The 19995-nt window shown below is 45.0% G+C and overlaps 3 protein-coding genes across 3 annotated transcripts; 1 reads left to right on the forward strand and 2 right to left on the reverse strand.

Annotated features, from left to right (window-relative positions):
- On the reverse strand, positions 1 to 5643 carry LOC110979748 (uncharacterized). The gene has a single exon (XM_022235798.2). The coding sequence runs from the start codon at positions 4706 to 4708 to the stop codon at positions 3617 to 3619; it is 1092 nt and encodes a 363-aa protein (XP_022091490.1). The 5' UTR covers positions 4709 to 5643; the 3' UTR covers positions 1 to 3616.
- A 1429-nt stretch (positions 5644 to 7072) lies between these two features.
- LOC110979672 (uncharacterized) lies at positions 7073 to 10865 on the forward strand. Its single transcript, XM_022235682.2, has 2 exons — positions 7073 to 7422; positions 7957 to 10865. The coding sequence occupies exon 2, from the start codon at positions 8120 to 8122 to the stop codon at positions 10256 to 10258; it is 2139 nt and encodes a 712-aa protein (XP_022091374.2). The 5' UTR covers positions 7073 to 7422; positions 7957 to 8119; the 3' UTR covers positions 10259 to 10865.
- Positions 10866 to 11432: 567 nt separating this feature from the next.
- LOC110979670 (uncharacterized) lies at positions 11433 to 16257 on the reverse strand. Its single transcript, XM_022235680.2, has 2 exons — positions 15116 to 16257; positions 11433 to 14623 (listed from the first exon to the last, which is right to left on the reverse strand). The coding sequence occupies exons 1-2, from the start codon at positions 15169 to 15171 to the stop codon at positions 13576 to 13578; spliced, it is 1104 nt and encodes a 367-aa protein (XP_022091372.2). The 5' UTR covers positions 15172 to 16257; the 3' UTR covers positions 11433 to 13575.
- Positions 16258 to 19995: the final 3738 nt, after the last annotated feature.

The raw sequence follows: 19995 nt of genomic DNA on the forward strand, positions 1-19995 counted from the left end.
CGGTTGCATATATCTGTTTATGTATGTTACAATGGAATAAACTTTCATTCCTGGTATACGGTTAAAATGGATGTTTTCTAATTTGACACAGCCTGCATGGAAACAAATGAACAACCCAAGGAGACGTTAAGGTAACTTCAAACAAGGTAACCTTTTCTCATCGATTACATTTTATCAAAACTTGTGACCAATGGCAAGTTTTGTATATAACTCCACAATAAATTACAATAGTAAGATATAAACAAATTTAAACGCATAATTAATGACACTAAACATTTGGTGAATATCTGACATACATTTGACATTGTAAATATACGCATACTTCATTTGGCTTTAAACTGGACGGTAAAATAAGTTTGTTCATGCAAACCAGAATACATTTTCAAAAATATAAGGGAACTACACAGAAAATCCCTTCAAAATGCTCAGTCGTTTTCTCCAATCAAAACCACTCTTAAAAAATAGAGTCTACAATTCAATTTGTAACATTACGCCAGGTCACAAAACACACGTAAATAAAACAACGAACTATCAAGAAAAAAAAATAGTACCCACTATATGGGGTAAATCTTAAAAAAAAAACACACAACAAAATGGGGCATAACGCCTTTTACATTTTCCATACAGTTCTGTATTCATGTAAAAAGTGGAAAGATAGCCTACTCCGCCTGGGCATGTTGAGCAAATGAAATGTTGTTGGAAGCAAGTAGTGAAAGAAGCTGGGGTACACTTTATCAATATTCTCTTGACCCCTGTGTCCAATGTTTTCTTGTAAAAAAAGGGATGCATTTTACATCAATTAATATAACATTTATATCTGCGAGACAGCGGTTACGTAATACACAGTTTCATTTCCGATAAAGGAACAAAGTAATGGACGGAATTCGGGCATATCGGTAAATGCGGGTGTTATGTTGTAAAGGCTGCTATGACAATACATGTATGCAAAAAGATCATCACACACATAGGTTAATACACGGAATTGCACCTGACATTTTCTACAACACAGACCTACCTTATGAGCAGCCTCGGGAGAAAAGTAGCAGTCAAAACACATTTCAGTATTTTCTACATAATTACATACTTCAAATTTTTCTCGCAGACTGAAAATTTTTGTCTGGGGAATAACGCATGCATGGTAAACGATACACGACTCCACTGTAAAAGCTGTGGTGTTAATTTAACACCCTGGGTATTATCAAACCACAACAACAGTCCTCTGATAACACCAGGGAGTTAAATAACCACCAATGTAACACCCAAGTTTTTGGTCACTGCACCCAATGTCAAAATCTTTTGATACATGACACTATACATGTATCATATCGAGATTTTCGTCGCCATAACAAGGCACAAGTAGTCTGCTGACTTTCAGCCCGACCCTTGAACCATTTCGCGAGGAAAAATGAGTACTCGTCAAGGTGACAAGACATGTTTTTGGTCATTCTAGCAAGGAATGGAATATACTGTTTTGTCAGGGTTTTTATTTCTGTTTTTTAACGCATCTTGACAGAACCACTTCGCCTAATCGTAATGTTTTGCTCTACGTATGATTTCATCCTCGGGTATTTTCATTCTGACAACTGAAAACCCAGCTCCTTGAACATCATAATTATTCCACAAAAATATCAGTTTGTCTTTTCTTTTTTGGGCCGTTCCAGTGACGTACTCACAGGAGGCCTGGGGGCAAGTCCCCCCCCCCCACAAATTCCCAGTGCCCCCAGGTGCCACCCCTGAAAAAGAAGGAATGGATATTGAACAAGGCTAACAAAAACTTGCCCCAAAACCACACTACTGAAAGCTGGTGTCCCCCATAAGATGCTGGTGCCCCTTTGCCCCCCCTCAGTAAAATCCTAGCTACGCCACTGGTTCAATCTTCTTTGTACAGATCCTACGTCTACACATTCATTTACAACCTCAGTTGGCTGTAAATTGCAAGTTGCGGTGCCGAACTTTGAATGAGTATTCCCACTAGCCATGGCGATCCGCCGAAAGCATATGCATATATGGACATTAAATTTCAATGAAGTTTTGAACTCAACTTGCCAACATAGATTATCAAAAGTTAACCTCGTTTCAAGTATCAAAGCTTTCCTGACAAACAAGCCAGAAACATACTTGTGTACCTCTAACATAAATTTATTTACGCAAAACAATCCGGAATATAGACCAGTGCCCAGGGGACAAAGTCCAAAATGTTACAGACGGTAGCCCAGATTCTGCGTTTATGAAACCGTACGCACCAAGGTTTAATCGCAGATAATTAAATAGGCTATCGCTGTCCAAATGATAGGTGACCAAATATTTGAATGTCAGTTTTGACAAAAGGGACAATTGACGGGTTAATTGGCCCTGGAGCTTTGAAGTGAGATACGAATGTCAGGGTTTCAAACCACACGTAAATTTAGCAGGGGTTTGTCTGACGTTAGGGCGTCTTGGATTTCTTTTCGGATGTTTTGTACTAGTTTACGGATATTTAAATGACGGTTTGTTGCATGTTTGGTCTCGTGGCTGAGAGGAGGTCTCTAACGGGGCAAAGTTCATTCAGAGCCCGTCAACAATATCAGCGAGATCGAGGCTAGTAGCGGACTTCACTGAATGAAAGGCATTTACGAGCTGAAAACTTGGGCAAAAGAATTAGCCTGGGCTTTACAGTGAGAAAGGAGACTGCTTCGAGCTGTAACATCCAACGAAGACATGAGTGGAAACAAGCTTCGTGTTAACCGTCAATGGCCAAAACAAATAGTTCGAACTTGGTAATTTGACAATTTATATCAATTGTCTTTGGCCAGTTTGTTCAAACTGTAATGATTATGTTCAAAAACATGCACGATTCAGGATTGTAGCTTTTGAACTAACTGCATGACTTCACAAGTCTAACTCAAGCACGGTCGAACAACATGGTTCAGCAGTGCCATTAGAGAAATATGTCCACGTTTAAACTTAGGAAGGGACGTGCTTAAAAATACCCGTATCATTTTTGAATTAAATCGTAAAATATACAAATGTTCCAAAGCAGGATCACAATACTTTAATACTTTAGTTATTGAAGGAGAGGATCCTTCAATCTATTATGAAATCAACACTTGTGATTTTAGTCACACTTCACATAATGCCCCATGCTTGTCCTTATTTTCCGTACAAACATGGCGGGAGAGGCCAGAAAGTTCAGCCTGAAATGCGATGGATTGAGAAAGAAGAAAAGGAAACTTACACAGGCAAAAAAATCGCTCCCTGTCTTGCTCTCTCCCTGTTTAAATCCACCTGTTTCATGCTCCCATTTCCCTGATGCACTAATAGTTAAATTGTAAAGAAAGGTTAAATCAACTAGTATTTTAGTCACGTCCATCAAAAGTCAATCACAACTTTGTCATTTCATTTGAATAACTTTTGAAGTGAATGACTTGTGAGGGACTTGTGAGGATATGACTACAACCATTAACACATTATACTTTCTGAATTGGTATTTTACGTGGTATACAGGCTTTGCGTCGTAGCCATCTTGCAGGGCAGTTCTTTTGTTCCACAGGGAAACCTTGGGGAACACCCTGTGGAATAAATGCACTGGCCTGCAAGATGGCAGCCATGCAAACCTTCTACTTGTATTATAAGGGGTTTATTTCAGGGGGGATGGTTGTTGGCGCACGGCTGCCTGGTGTGCCAAAGAAGACAAAGCCTGCCGGGGCTGTAATTCCTTAGCACTGCTCCTGAGTACGTAGTCTAAACTCGGCTCCCATATCCTCAGCGGGATGGACCCGAGGGGTTGCTTCCGTAACCGGCCCCGCTTGTGTCCCGTGGTCTCCTGGGCTGGGGGAGGCGGGGAGTTCGGAGGAGGGTCCGGCACGGGGAAGGTGGTGGACGAGGTAGGCAAGGCGTTAGTGGTGGAGGGCCGGCGGCGATCGACGGACTGGCTCTCCAAGGAATACATCTGGATGTCGTTTTGTATCATCTGTTTCATGCGGTTCAAAGTCAGCGGAGGGAACCGCGTTTCACCCGGACTCTCACCGGGGCTGAGATTGGAGTTTCTCGACTCCAGCTTGGCGTTCCCGTTGTGGTCTCGTTTTCCTGGGACCGGGAGTTGGTCCACCAGGCTACCTAGAGTGATACCGTCCAGGTTATAGCCGCCTGACCCCCCGCGCCTACGGGCCCTCTGGGTGGCCAGCTTGGCCCGCCGCCTCTCGATGTAGATGTCAGTCTTGGAGCGGTGCAGCCAGCTCGGGACGGCGTCCATCTCCTCCCGGGGATCGGTCTGGGGGAGCTGCCTCAGGTCCTGCTTGCTCCTGGCGTAGCCGTGGAAGCTCCGCTGCCGGATCACCATGTACTTGTCCAGCTCTTCGTTCACGGAGCGGTGGTTGGCCGGATCGCGGTGGTGGTGATGGGACGCCGAGTATCCCTGCGAAGGCTCACGGGCGCTGCTCGGCACTGCGGACGGCAGATCTGCCTTGATCTCTGGCCGGAGCCGGATGTGGGCCACCACAACGTTTTGGTTATGTCGGTCTCTTTCCTTCGGGGACCAACTGGTGGTCGGGGACTCACCAGCTGAGTCCATGCAGGGCGAAGGCTGCTGCGGGCTCATGATCTCCGCACTTGCCCCACCACTGCCTCGGTACAACCCACGATGAGTGCACAGACGAGGAGTACTGGCGGTCGAGCCTAAACTTCCCGTCGAAGCTCCAAGACTCCAGTTCGAATCCACTGCATGAGCCATAACTCCAATCAATCACACAGTCATTTTTATACCCTCGGTATCCGACTACATGATTCGAGACAATCGCCGAGAGACAACCGAGAAACTCTCCATGTCTGCTCCAGAAATCCTCCGGTGTAACGCACGGGTTTTTCGTTAGCAACGCAGAATGGCGTACTTGTTTGTTCGACGTCACTGCACTCCAAGCGGGGTCACCCCGTGACCCTCGTCATGCTGACACACGCTTCACAACCAGATTACATATCCCTAACAGAGACTCTCCGTAGATCGTCTGTAAGTCACCATATAGATCTTGCATCTACGTCCGTTTGGAATTGTTTCAAGTGGGCATGTTTACGAGGATCCATGCAATAAAACGATGCGCCTCGAGGGTAAAAACTTCAGTTTGCCCCACAAAACTTTCCAACCGTGTGTATCCATAATAAACAGCGCTGTTGAGCGGTCCGTGCAAATTGGTTGTGTGCCGTGGCAGGCCACTTGATCACCCCCATTCAAGGCTCGAGTGCCCGAGGCATTGGCAGGGCTATTGTCCTCCGTATCGATTGGAGGCGTACAATCCTGCACATCTCACCCACTAAGCCCTGCTGCAGAGGTGCTCGCATGCACCCTGCCTGGCACCCAATCGACCCTGCTGTGATGTAATCGATTCCTCGAAAATGCTTTGAAAGCTCTCCATGTTAAAAGTGAGTGTGGATGTTGAGAGAGGGCGCTGTTGCCCATCGAAAAGGACGTATTTTCTTGCGCCCACAATGAACCGTCTCCAAACAAACTAAGCAACCATTCTCGTAAAAAATGTCAGATCATTTCATTCAATGGAATAAGTTAGTCGGGACGATTTTTAAAGTGGTTGTTCGACGTTCACATCACAAATGCATATTTCTAGCTGAATTTTGTTTGAGGCAAGTGCTATTATGACTTGAGTTCTGACAATGTTTGCCGATCATCATCTAACGACAACCTTATCTTTGGCTGCATCCGAATCTCTTGTCTAGAGCTAGGTCTAGACGCGTAGACAATAGACCTAGCCGTAGCTCTGGAAGCCCGTTTCGGACACGGCCTTTTTTGATTGCACAAGTAATTAATGCGGGCGATTCACAATAGTGCGCCTCCAAGAGATTGTAACGCGTTGGCCAATCACAAAGCGCGAAATCTATCGAACCTTTCCAAACGCGCAATGGGTCGACAGATTTCGCGCATTGTGATTGGTCAACGCGTTTCAAACTCTTGGCGGCGTGCTACAGTGAATCGCCCATATTCCGGGTTAACCGAATGAATGTCTATTTCCAAGTTTTCTTTTGTTAGAATTCAGTGAACTATGATTTTAAAACTGTTTTGAGTTGATATATATATATAGATTTCTAGGGAAAGTCCCCAAAGCCGTTATTATTTCGATCAAGTGGCTTCAGCTCCTCCATAAGCACCCGTTTACATCTAGTCGTAGCCACAACATTCCAACAAAGCCTATTTTGTGTTACACGATAAGCGTCCACCCCCCCTTCCTTCATTGCAGCCCCGTCTTCCACTCCTGTTTATTTGGCTCTTCGTGACCACAGAAATACGAAGAAAACACCGACAAGTCTGCTTTAGCACTTAACAGCAGCCTGGCCTGCTTAAGCACAAACAAAATTGCTTAATAAACAAAGGTAACCAGCTCAAACTCTATATGATTGTCATGCTAACCAAAAGACAGCTAAATACGATCCCAAAACAATATACATCACATGGAGTTTTGGCTGGTAACCTGATTTGTCAAGCATTTTTTTTACGCTTAAACAAATTTTTCGCTTAGGCCTAAGCAGCGCTATGAAATTGGCCCCATAATGCATATACATCGGCTTACCCAGCATGTTCTAATTCCCCTCAGTTGGTGCGTTTGTTTTGAATCTTACATTTCTAAGTTTCGATTAAGGTTACTGACATGCCATTAGCATTATTTTAGAATCACTTTGTTGATAGTTTAAGCAAGCGAGTGTTGTCAAAGCAACAGTTTCCTTAATCTCCAATAATCCTGGGCTAATCTCCGAGGGCAATGCTGCAGACCGTTTGGTGAAGCTGATAAATCTGATTTGCTTTCCTGAGTCGCCATTCGTGTGTGCCGCCCACTTAGTGGGGCACTTTGGGCTCACAGTTTCCCCTGTCTTTTCCGAGTAGTCACTTGCTGTTATGTGTTTAACTTCTCGGGTTAACAATAGAGAGGTACAATATTTGTCTTATCAAACACGACAGAAACCATGCAGCTTCGCGCTGGGAATTCTGTAATACTGTTTAAGCTCGGTAAGCATCAGGCCAGGGTTGCAAGTTAAAAACCAACAAACTTTGGCTACTGAACCGACGTGTTAAAAGCGAGGGGTAAATAACCCTCTCGATAAAGCCCTCCGGTAAATACGCCTAAGCATTTTGCTCCATGGAGAGATTCGACAGCGCTATCAGGTGGGATCTTGGAAACCACGCTTGTCAGCCATTCACGTTCAACTTAGTAAAGCTGACTGGCTAAGCTACGGGTCTTCACGACGGTAAATGCCTATACGGGAAGCCGGCCAATTCGCACACTTTAGCTGACCGAGCCTGGTTCATCTCTTCAGACACTGAAAAGAAGCCGACATCTACACATTAACCGGATTCAACGCGAACGTCTGTGACGATGCCGAATATAGCTTCTCTTCACCACGGTCCATACCGATGAACTGATCAAGCATCCGTGGAAATCTAATGAGGTATGTTATACTTGTCAATCAAACAATTATATCCAAACATGTATGAATATCGACCATGTATCCCTATACAGAGATACGTACATCTTAACCTCATACCGAGCATGTCATTCACAACTGTCTGATGACGGTGATTCCAATCAAATGCATATCTAAGCACTCTGAAGCCTGCAAATATTGGTATTGAATTATGTTGTGAAGAGGGACACGTTGCTAGGAGACGCATGGGTTGATAGACGAAGCCTTTTTATCTCTCGGTGAAACTGTTAATTACAACATCAGTACGCGTTTGACTTGTTGAATAGGCGTTCGTGTGTACATTTACTGCGCCATGACACCTATTAGATGACATGGATCATGAAATGATTATTATATGTGTTCATATGTTGTGGACTTTAGAGTTGATCGTTGACAAAAATGTATTGTGTTGCTGGTGTAGCCGTATCTGTCATGTTGTCGTGACGTCTGGGTTTGGTATGTTTCATTCAGCACCCCGGTGTTTAACCTTCGTTTGCTATGTGTTTCGATTCCATGTAGGCCATGTGAAGTTACATTCGAACTTAAGATGCAAGGTGCGGATTCTTCTTTGAAGTTGGACTGGTGATGAAAGTTGATGGTTCCGTTATTTTGCAAGGATCACGCCGATCTGGGCAGCCAATTCCGGCGAGTGTTGATGGAGTAGGGTGCCGTGTCCGCTGTCATGAGTGCCCGGCCGGCACGACCTGTGGTGCAGGTGAGGCACCGCTACCTGGCCGGGGACAAGCCGCAGTTTCTCATCGAAAATGCTTCCAAAAGACCCGAGGCTAGAGTAGGGGGAACATCCACGGAACCCAGACGCGCGCCGAAGAAAAAGGACGTGAAGCTGACGGTGAGCAGGAGTGCCGACGTCCACACCGCGCGACGTGGACCGGGCTCGGCTGAGAATCGCTTACTGGGGAAAATACGAGGGGAACTTTCCTCCAAAAGGAACATTTCAGGAGCAAATCCGACACCGATAATCATCGGTGATCTATGGAAACCAATGCAAATCCGGCACTCAACAACTCAGGAAAAGGTTGATTTTACTAATAACGCAACCGCTGGAAGCCACAGCCAGCGGGTTCTGGCTTACGACTGTTATAACACTAGACGAGAAGCTACGAAATTGCTCCACAACTCCCAGTCTGGCATTAACCAGCTCCTGAGAAATCAGAGAGAGAGAGTGAGTGGTTCCAGGTACCACGCACAAAGCGCCGGGCCCTCAACCACTCGCACGCGCAACCACAGGATCGGGGAGGTCGCTGGATACCAGATCTTCGGCGGGGAACTGCCGAGGACGAGCGTGTACAATTTGAATGAGCGCATCGTGTCGTCTGTCTCGGACTTGTCCAGTGTGTCCTTCGGCTCAGTTGAGCTCGACGCGACAGACAATGGTATCGCTGCGGGCTTGGAACGCTTGTCTGGATCAAAGGATTGGATCCAAGATGTTCCCAAAAATGAGGATCAGTCTTTTCCTTGTGTTGTCGAAGACGGGGACCCTGTTTTGTCGGGCAAAATGTTGTCGAATAACCCTACTCCGTCATCAGGTGCAATCACTGCGCGTAATATTGAGAGGATCGAACATAAAGTGAACTTGAAGAAGACTGGAAGTGAAGGTAAAAATGGGTCTGTGCCATTTAGTCGTTTGCCTGTCGACAACACAAGTCGACAACGCACAGTGGGTAACACTGTCGAATCAGGTCTTGTGGCTGGTGACACATTTCGGTTCTACGCTCCCTCAGAGGGCCAGGTGATGAGAAATGGAGCCTTGCCGAAATCGATGGATGAAAGCAGAATCGTAGGTCGGGAGAACGGTACTAAGGAGTTACCGGACTGCTCGATGTGCCCCATGTGCCGAGCTGAGGCCGCTCTGCAGGCGGCAGGCTTAGAGGAAGTCACCCTGGGAAACTCGGAGAAACTTGGTGAAGGAGAATTGGGTTTCCTGAGTGCTCCTCGCGTGGAGTCGAACATTTTTCATCGCGTCGGCGAAAAATCGCTTCAAGAAAGTGAGGTACCAGTTTTAGATTTGGTTGCAAAGGAGATAACTGATCAGACCTTGGAGCGAAGAAGTCGCTCCAGTATACAACTGTTTTCTGAAGTTCCCCGACCCCCGTCATTCGTTGAACACAACATGATTGATTCTTACGGCAAAAACGGCATTTCAGCCAGACAACCTCACACTGGTTTGAAAACTTTTAATCAGCGTAGTGTCGCTCAAGCAGTGATGTTAGATGTTGATTTCAAAGCAAAACACAAGAGTGCTGAAACTGCAGGTGCCCGAAGTCCGAAAAGAGATTTGGACCCGAGACCTGGGAATGGCGCCATTGTTGTGATGGGGAACAGGCTAGCTCGAGGGGATAGGTTTGAGCAACACCGCCCCAGCCCTCCTAATGTTACCAAGTGGCAGCACGTGGACCCTGTCCTGCCTTCCCGCCAGACTAGCCCCCGTGGCACCGTGACAGGGACTGGGAAAGGGGGGACACCTGACCTGTCGCCGAATACCAGGTATCCACCGGCTTCGTCGGCGATGGACCACCGGATTCCGCTCATCATTTGGAAAAAACTGCAACAACTAGAGAGTCCACCGCAACATGACAACAGAAAGACGGACCACGGGTACGGTTCCCAATTGGCGGTGCCTGTCGGCTCTTACGGGAGCCGCTCAGCACGTTTTGCCCCTCGCCAAGTGCGAGGCGGTCTCGGTGAGGAATTTACCCCGAGGTCGTCATCTACCACATCCTCGATAGTCGTTCACATCCCAACAGCTGGCGTGACGTCCGACGACATCGACTGCCCACCTAATAGCCCTACAGCAGATTGACCAGAGTGAAGATGTATGAACTGTGACTACCGTAACTGCAGCCTAAGTGGAGAAAATATTCGTAACCCTTTTCACTGAGGCAATTACTGAACGTCCGCACTTGTAACATCCTGACTGTGACGTCCTAAATTGCCATTATGCTGTGATATACACGTACACAAACTACAAACCTTCTTCACACCATTTTTTCCCAAAGAAGCAAGAACTCAATGTCCATGCTAAAAACTGGTCCACAACAATATTTGTTTTCCGTCTTAATGATAAGACACAAGTAAATGTGCATAAAATAAATGGATACGATGCACTGTTTTGACCGCATGTAAAGAATTAGATCAATTCGTAATTTTTCTTGTTTTATTTTAAGGACAGAGAACATTGGTTTCCCGCATCCAGACCGATTCAGAACTGAAGAATGCACATTTTGGTAGGGTTGGTGTTAGTCACATTGAGTGTACTGAAATAAAATGCACTTTGTAAAATTTTAAATCGTCCAATGCTGGCACAACTAAGGGTATACTGTTGATGTCAACCAGGGAAGACAATTATTCATGGTGTATTTTTTTTCCATTTTAATTGTTAAACCCATTGGAAATATTCTTGAAAAAGATATGCTTACTGCTTGACTGCCATGTACTTGAACGAAGATGGGTCACCAAAGGAAAGGACAGTCGGGTCAGCGAAATATGGAACACTCCATGCTTTAATTTCTTGCAAAAATCAATGTATAAACACCGAGGTTTTCCTCCCAAGATGACATCACAATTTCCCTCATGAATATGGAAATACTCAAGAACGTAAAGAGTGAAAATACCCTCATTTACAGTGAAACAAAACTTGAAAAGAACGCCCGTGGATACTTACAGGTGCATTTTCCAAGGGTCGCACACTGCTTGAATTACATTGGCTTTTCCAACCATCAGGCGTTTCTCAAACCCATTCCGCACTTGAATTTATTTCCATTGTCATGACAGGGTATTCAGTGGCGAATCCGCGGGAAGGGGACCAGTCCCCCCCGGAACATACTTCCATTTTTACCGAAAATGCCAGCGCTATAAACGGTACTCGCACCTTCCTGGGGAGGGGAAGATTCTTTAGAGATATTAACAAGGATAAAATAGTCTGTTGTTCAGAAAGTTAACGGACGGTATCTTTTTCAAAGGAAAAAGATGTCATAGGAATGTCCATATTGCTCTTTGGAATAGAATCAGTGGGTCGGTCACTAAAAGAAATGCGTTGTCGACAACCGTTCCCTACACACTTGGCGTTGCTAAGCAAAACTATCAAATCAAATCTAAGTGGGCACTTCGGTTACAATAGACGGTATTTTTTTCACATGTGCAAATTAGTACTGTGAAGTCTGTTGACACGGATCAGCGCCCACACTATTTTGATGGTAAACAAAAACCCACTTCGGAACAAATGTCGGTCTTGTCCGGAACTATTTAACGCATAACCTGATCCATTAGAGTGCCTTGGAGAGATATTTGAAACATTTGTTATGCGTAGAAGTGGGTGTATGCATTTCACGAATTTGCCAGCTCTATTGTCGTCTGCTGTCAAACATGATTGCTTGTAACAAGGATTAAAGTGGTGGCTGTCAGGCGTCTGACATGATCTGATTAATTAACGAAACAGGCTATCCGCCTCGAGCAGAAGCACCCTCTCCTCGATTGGCTGAAAAGAGCCAGGGAGTGTTCACTTTGTTGCTAGCGACGCACACGCAACGCATGCATCTCATAGTCGTCCGTGAACCGGCGAAGTTCAGCTCCGATCAATGGAGTCTCTGTTGCCAGGAAAATGGCGCCCTCACTTGGTCTCGCTAGGGGCCCATTGGACACAGTAACAGCAGGGATGTGAATGTTTAAGATGAATTCATTAGCGTAGATGTTATACTAGTACTGTGTAGTTCGTTTTCAGTGTAAGTTCATGTCAGAAAAGTAAGAACAAACCTGGCTCACAACTGTTTTCATGTCTTCTGGGTTCCTAATTTGAACAGAAAATGTCTTCAACTGAACAGTGTCTTCCAAGAATGGCACCACGGTAAAAGCGCTCCCGGTTTGTCCGAAAAGCATGAGGTTTTTATTTCCATATTTTAAAATGATGCAATTTACCTTTAAGAGAATGAGAATCTTGCGCAAAACGCATATCTAAGAAAAACGCAAGGCATAAAGACAACTCAACGTCCATCTAAAGAATAATCGACAGAGGGCGCTATTAATGAGCTTCCCAACCCACACTCACCCTGTCGATTTACCAAACCAAAAAATCAGGAATACAAATAATCAAGCTGCAAAATGGCGGATTCTATCTTGTTGAACCGTTCGTTTTAAAATGACTGAGGTACTCGAAACTCACTGAAACAAACGAAAACTGCTGTTAAATACTGGGATCACTTACGGTAGTGTTGAAGAAATAATTTACTGAAACGTTTACTTGTACATGTACATAGGAGCTAAAGGGCAAAGCACTGCAAGACTGGGAGAAAAATACGCGAAATGTCAGTATCTCACACACTAAAGGGAGGCTCTCCCGATAGGCAGAATGCCTGAAAACGTACTCACTGATGCTACGTAGTTATGTCCATGTACACGAAATGAACAAAGTGTTTCTCTTAAACGTGCATGTTTATAAAAGGCACTACGTAAAACGAGGATTTCATCAATATTTCTAAACCCCTTTGCAATCCCACAGGTCTTGCTTGTACAACAAAGATGAGAAAACAGTACACGTGTTTTCAATGGTCAACGCACAGAAAGGACGCTTTCCGCACACTGAACCTTTTCTACGCATCAAATTAAAAACAACCCACAGTTTTAAGTAACGAGCGATTTGTGATGAGTGCAAGTGGAAATTTTTCCAGTCGATGAAGTGAAATCTCCTCGTACTAGAATGAATCTAGCGGTAACAGTGGTTATGTAGGCCATTCAGTCCTGAATATCTCCCCACTGTAACATTTCATGTCACTCTGCCTCTTTTAGATCATTTGTACAAGAAAATAGAATCCAAAATCTGGTCATAAACAAGAACCGTCAGAAAACGTGTGTTGTATTAGTTCTGTGTTGTGAGCATGCGCTGAAAGCGCTGTTTACATGTTCGTTGGCCTTAAAACAGATCTGACTGATTTACAGATGACAACGATATTTCTATGAGTTAACGTGTCACAAATAAATATGGAAGACTTTGATCTGTCATCATTCAAATGACAAAAATAATCAGGTTTTATGCAACACAGTTGGCACACGTTTTCCTCGGCATTCGTGCCTTCAACTTCATCAGGCAACTCAATTTTAAGGCCAGCAGGAAGTATGTCGCGATAGTCATGGCACCTCGTCGTTTCTATCGAGTTGTTTGAGAGGTGTGTTTGGGGGGCAAACGTGTCCGAACCTGGACGGTTCATACAGGTGGCACATTGGGCAGTCCACGCTGTGCACCACGCTAGAGCCGTCAGACGTTCCGCTGGACCCCCCTCTTTCACCGGGTGTGCTTCGCCTTGTCTTATCCAAGATGTCCCCGACGAAGTCGTCAACCCCAGACCTGGAGCGCAGTTCTCGGGCCATGTCGTGCGGGCTCACGTAGGTGAGGTGGAAGTCAAAGTCATCCCAGTGAGTTGATCCACCGCGTTTGTATTTCCTGCTGACCATTCCGAGTCGTGAGCGGGTGTCCTCCAGGCTGTGGCATCGTCTGTCCCTCAGCGAGGCGCGCTGCTGGAGTCGCTCGCTACTCCGTCGACCGCGGTCCGTGGATAAGGACATCAAGTCTTGGCTGGCACTCACGGTCTCGGACCTCTTGGCGGCGAGGCGCCGTATGACGACCCGTTCCCTGGAGGAGACAGCCCCTATGCTGACGGCACGCCGGCTCTGGAAAGTGTCGACGGCGTCACCGATGCTGCGGCTCAGGGGCGCTCCTTTGGAGTAGCGCATCCGTGGGACGGGCCGGGGCTCAATCGGGCCGGGGAGCGCTTGGCCCCGCGTCAGAGCGTGACCGTCAGCTTTGCCAATTCGAAGCGAATCCACAAACTCCGTGGAGAACCTCCTCTCCGAAACCACTGTCTGCCCGTTCGGGCCATCCTTCCCCTCCGCAAACCGCCGCTCTCGGAGACAAGCTGTGGGCCCTTCGTCTTGGTTTTTTTCACTATTGGCACCAGCTCTGAACGGCGAAGTAGTCTTTGAAGTCTTACCATCCAACTGATCTCTGGCCTTGCTCTGTCTGCTCTGTCCATCTCGCCTCTTCCTCATGTCTACAGTGAGGCCACATTCCTCCACTCGTATCCTAGGCAACGGGTCGGGGTTCCTCTTTTCCTTGGCAACCCCTCCTCTCGCACTTGCTTCCTCCGACTCTTTTTCGCCGAGCCTCTCGTTCGCCTTGCTGGAGAGAAACACAGGCGTGGTTTTGTAATACATGCCGAATGTCAGGTTCAGCGTGTTCACTATTTCACACCAATCAACCGGTCTGCAGATAACTTGTATAGACTAGCTAATGAACAGCTTATCAATGCAACTAATAAAAATCAATTGAATTGTTATCATAGCGATAACAATTACAAACTGGTTCAATATGTCCGAGTTCTGAGCAAACACGGTGGATCGAAATGAACTTTGCACTTCGCCTTGCAGTTCGCCATCCAGTTCCTGAGGACAAGAACTGGATTACGAGCAGCTACGCGTGTCTCCTCTTATTAGATAAAACAGCTGCGGGAGTGCTTCAATAATCCTGGTAATTCCAGAAGACTAATGGAATAACATCGAGCGCTAGTTAATCATTCCAAGGCTGATCAGGACCTTAGGATTTATGCAGACACTCGATTTGTTTTGACGCTGGGCCTAGCCTGCCTGTCGATTATTTGACTGAAAAACTCACCAGCTGTGAGGGGCACGATGTGTTTGCTGACGCATCGCGACATATTTGTCCTGCATGCTGCTAGTACACCCGAAGAAAAAAATTTCTGCTAGCACTGCGGGCTTGATAGGCCACCCTCATCGGATACGTCCACGTAGCTTATATAAAATACCATGCTGACAGCCATTCCTCTTCCATCCCTGTCCTCGCAGGTCGCTGTCATAATCTACATTACTTGGAGCTGTGGTATTGCTGCTCATCCTGTATGGCACTGCACTGCAAGCACATATTTCAACGTTGCGTAGGTCCTGTGCATATAATATTAAGTTCATAATCAGCTTTTCCCGCTGCTGTTCAAATGAATTGCTCCTCCATTCAGCACCACAATGTCCTTAGGCGGAAGAAATCCCTGGTATTGTTGCCTTACGGTGCCCGGCGCGAAGCTTCTGTCCAATTCCAAGCACAGTGCACGAACGATCTTGTTAATGTTATGACTCGTCCTCACGAGGCGCAGCACTGTTTACTCTGTAGCTTCGTGTTTCCATCTTGCACTTGGCCTTGCGATCGGAACACGACTTTCGTTCGGCACGTCTTTCCCCCGCGGGCCTCTGTAACATGAATGACCGGGTTGACCCGAGAACAAGCACGACCTCGCCGCCTGGAGCACACTCGTGATAACCGGCACCCAAGCAAGTATATTTTCGGTACAATTTAAACCCTGCTACGTCACCGCGAACACAAGAAGGCAAAACACAGCATAGTGCAAATACGTATCGATTGCACATCAATTATTGTAGTGTTTAATCAAGCCCAGAGTCTCTGATATCAAATACGGCGTTGTATGAGACAGCCCGACGATGGTAAATATGTTTGTGTAAGTGGAGTTGAGAGTATCCGTTAACCGACAGAGGAATTTTCAATTAAAAGTCCCAGCGTTGTTACAAGGGAAATTCTCTGATGCATGAAGACGAGTGTGCCACAAGAAACAAATACATCTAAATTTTCTACTCGGTCGGATTCTTTTCTTGTCCTTTTTTCAGTACTAAGATATCAAGATATCAGGATTCTTTATTAGTTCATGCAAAGAAAAAAAAACAAACGTTGAGATATTTGCCTCCCACTGCTGGCGCATCGAGAAAAAAAACAAGGGGATAGGCCGGTGTTCTGAAGTTGGAAGATAAGAGTCAAAAGAAAAAAAGGTCAGGGGTGTAATTAAAAAAAATCCCGTCAGCCCCCAAAAAAGTTGAAAAAAAAGACAAGTTGTTGGGGAAGAAAGCTTCGACAGTTCTGGCCCCTTCCATTTACTCAGCAACAAAATTTTGTAGACAGGATTCACACAAGTACAGCACGAAAACGTCCGCCTCTAATTTCCGGTCCTTGACCGGAGGGAGCCCCCTCCCATCACTGCGATAAATCAATACTGACTGTTCACTAGCCGTCCTCCATGAAAACCAGCTTATTTAAACTATACGCCCCAACAACAACTCACAAGTTCTACTGCGTGACTTTGGACAGTCCCCGTAGCTACACAAATCAAAAGCTAAGCACTGATCCTCTGAGTGAGGCATCACCACTTACAAATCATCGCGGGGGCATCGTGTGTATTTAACAACTCCAGACCACCGCCTGGCAGTCGGTGAGAGTATACCTTTTTACGTCCCCCTCCCCCAGAACACTTTGGCACGAGTCGATATTGAACCTGCAAACCCATTTAGCCTTGGTGAGGTTACGTTAAAGGTGATTCACATTTACCATTTGGTGATCAAACAGAAAGCAGAACAAACGCAGTGATAAATTTGAGTCCTCAGATGGCACGCTCTCGATGACTATTTTCTTTTCTGTTTGCGGACACCCTTCTCGTTAATGGCGTTACAAAAAAACAAACACTTTGGTAGAGTAAATGCAACTTTGCAAACACACGGTGACAAGATGAAACAGTCATCTATCCATTGGTATCTGGCCTATGTTAATATTGACGAAGTGTTCGCGTCGATTACTGACAAGCGAAGGATTAAAAGCTTGCTTCGATTTATGCCAAAGCGCCCTCGCTCGGTAAGAAACTTTAAGTGTCCTTTAAGGGCGCACCCCTGAAAATAAATTTCCATGGACATCAATGAAAAATCCTTATATTTCAAAATTGTTTTAGAAATACAACTCTCACAGGTGTCCAGACTTCACAGAAAAATGATGTTTCATGTGTCCTCTTTCATTTTCCTTTCAATTTTCAGTAGGTTGACAGATGACTTTTTGAGAAATTCTTACCCAAAGCAGACCACCCCTAAAATGAAGGAAAATTCACTGTCCGGAAAAGTAGCCATTTTAGAAAATGCATCCCTCTGCAAAACGCCTAAATAGTGCCACTTTCGGACCCGACTGCACCCAAATTGCTCAGAATTGGAAGCCCTGAGTCCGGACCATAGGTTCAGTGTCATGTTTCTTCGACTCCCCAATGCCGTGGCTCTCAGGACTCTCTTACATAGAATACTTTGGGTGTAAAGCTTAAATCAATGAGCTGGGTGCACCCTCAAAGTTCATTTCGTGACACTGTACTGGCACTGCTGTGTTCAGGCCCTCTTGTGGTTACAACTTGTTCCATGTTATACTTTCCCATTACTGACTACTATTGTGCCTAGGGGTGCAGTGGCCCAATTCAAGGAAAATTCTCCTCCTGGCGGGTCTGTTTGGGCCAAGAAATGGTGGGATTGTGCCAGTATGGCCCGGGATCTATGTAGATTCAGGGGCACCCATCTGGGGGCAAAGCAGACAAAAATGTGATTGAAAATTTGTCAGAGGAGCCCCGGGAAGGTGAGGGATGTCATTTGAAAAATGACCGCTGAGAAGACTTGGAAACATTGACTTTTGGGGGGGAGAGTTTGTTTTTGGCGGATAATTAAAAAATTAATTGGTTAACCTACTAAAAATTGAAAATCAAATGAAATCTGAAGGACCAAACAACACATTGTTTTTTGTTTGAGAGGCCTCAGGGACTTCAGTTGCTTGCCATGGGGCTCCAAACTTGGTTGATTTTACACTATTTTCAATTCAATTTCAATGCAGACCACGAATTCACGTGAGGATTTCTGGCCAGCTCATTAGCATTAAAGTGCCATTCACAGTATCTTTTGAAAAAGGAGATTGTTTGGCCCCCAAAATGGTGAGGTTGTGTAAACCCTTGCCAGAATCAACTCCCTGGGTCTTTGAGCTTTCATACGAGAGCAGAATGGCTAAAAACTACAGTTGAAAAATGGTCGTCAGTGCCCGAGAAAGTAGAGGGCTGCCACTTGAAAAATGGCTGCAATCAGACTTCAGAAAAATCACTTTTTGGGGGGTGATTTTGTTTTGTGGAAATAACTAAAAATGTAATTGGTTAACCCACAACAAATTCAAAAGAAATTGAAAGATTAGTGACCAGACAAGAATTTCATATGTGTTTCAGAAATCTCAGGGATGTTGGCGTGCATGTTATTTGGCCCTGAACAGTGCTGCTTTTACACTGTTTTCAATGGGGCTTGAATTAGTGGACTGTACCCTTCTTCCCAGTTGCTAATGTTCACAGCGCCCTCAAGGACTGCTCAAGTCTGGTATCCGGCATTGCACTTTTACATTTTCTTTTGAAACTTTTTGATTATATCATCATAATTGTACAAAGGTCGATTTAACTGTTACTGTTCAGTGCGATTAAAGGGGGAAACAAAATAACGACAAACACTTTTAACTGTGTAGTGTGCATGTGCATTGGGACTGAAAAAAAAAACAACTTGTTACTGCTCTAACCGGCGAGTCTTTCTAACTGGAATGTTTCTGTAGCACTATCGCCGCGGCTATCTTCGCTTGGAATCAATACTGCAATATTCCGCATGCAAACGGGACTGGCACCATTCGACAAGTGGTTTCGGTTCAAGAACCAGTTTTGAAAACAATTTTAAGCAGTCTGAGTCTGTATACTTCTTTTGCTGTTCTCTAAAACTTGACGCACTAAATGTTCAACTTAAATCCTGTCCCATTTTTTAATGCAGCAAGAGCAGATTTTACTTTCGTAAATGGCATGTGTCTACATTTTGGGCACAGATCCGATTCATGAGTATTAAGCCTATTAGGAAACACGTCTGCATACACAAGCCATTATTCTCAACTGGCTACAACTGGCTTCATATGGACACAAGACGCCCTCAAGTTTATCGACGGCGCCAGTGTTCACACGCAACGAGAACTATTGCATGCGTCGCTGCAATGAACGTCCATTTTGGGCCCAGATATAGCCTGAACTGCTTGTCACCCCAAAATCAACACTGTCCGTTCATCTATCACGAAGACATCAGTGTTTTCATGACAGTCTCTGTATACTGAGCGAACGCCTCGAACGGCTACATTTGAATTACCACCCACCATTTCATCAGCTGGTTTTTATTGGAAGCAGTACTTGGCTAAACTTACTGTATTGTATAGTATAGTTATGTAATTTAAAAGTTAATAATGTCTTGAAGGTGCTTTTAGTGCGTGTGATATTCTCTTATTTTTAATGTATTGTATATCTAACCACTTTCGGCCTCTGGAAAGTGAGAGTTTAATAAAATGAAATACAAAACATTTTTACAACAAGCCGTAAAAATTCATAGCAATATAGCGTATCTGCATAACAATTGATTCTGTAGATACTCTATAGGTATATGTAGTCACTGTCATTTTATTTACATATGGAAATGCTTAATAAAGTGAAAAATAATAAATGTACATACGATTTCTGCACAGCACACTTTAATTCGAAATGCAAATAAATTATGTGCAAAATACGAAATAAAACGCTAATGATTTTTACACCTTTAGTAAAAAGCTTTGATGCATTAAATTATGAACTCAGAGTTTGGCGTATACATTGCCATGTCCGCGCTAGAACAAGTGCA

This window comes from Acanthaster planci, linkage group LG07 (assembly GCF_054643075.1).
Source record: "Acanthaster planci isolate LZ-2023a linkage group LG07, COTS_SCS, whole genome shotgun sequence".
Classification (NCBI taxonomy): domain Eukaryota; kingdom Metazoa; phylum Echinodermata; class Asteroidea; order Valvatida; family Acanthasteridae; genus Acanthaster; species Acanthaster planci.

Bases quoted from the DNA above. Each gene is read 5' to 3' on its own strand.
- LOC110979748 (XM_022235798.2), bottom strand. From the start codon at position 4,708: ATGGCTCATGCAGTGGATTCGAACTGGAGTCTTGGAGCTTCGACGGGA.
- LOC110979672 (XM_022235682.2), top strand. From the start codon at position 8,120: ATGAGTGCCCGGCCGGCACGACCTGTGGTGCAGGTGAGGCACCGCTAC.
- LOC110979670 (XM_022235680.2), bottom strand. From the start codon at position 15,171: ATGCAGGACAAATATGTCGCGATGCGTCAGCAAACACATCGTGCCCCT. The intron at 14,624-15,115 runs GTGAGTTTTTCA...GTTTCTCTCCAG, and splicing joins CATCGTGCCCCTCACAGCTG to CAAGGCGAACGAGAGGCTCG.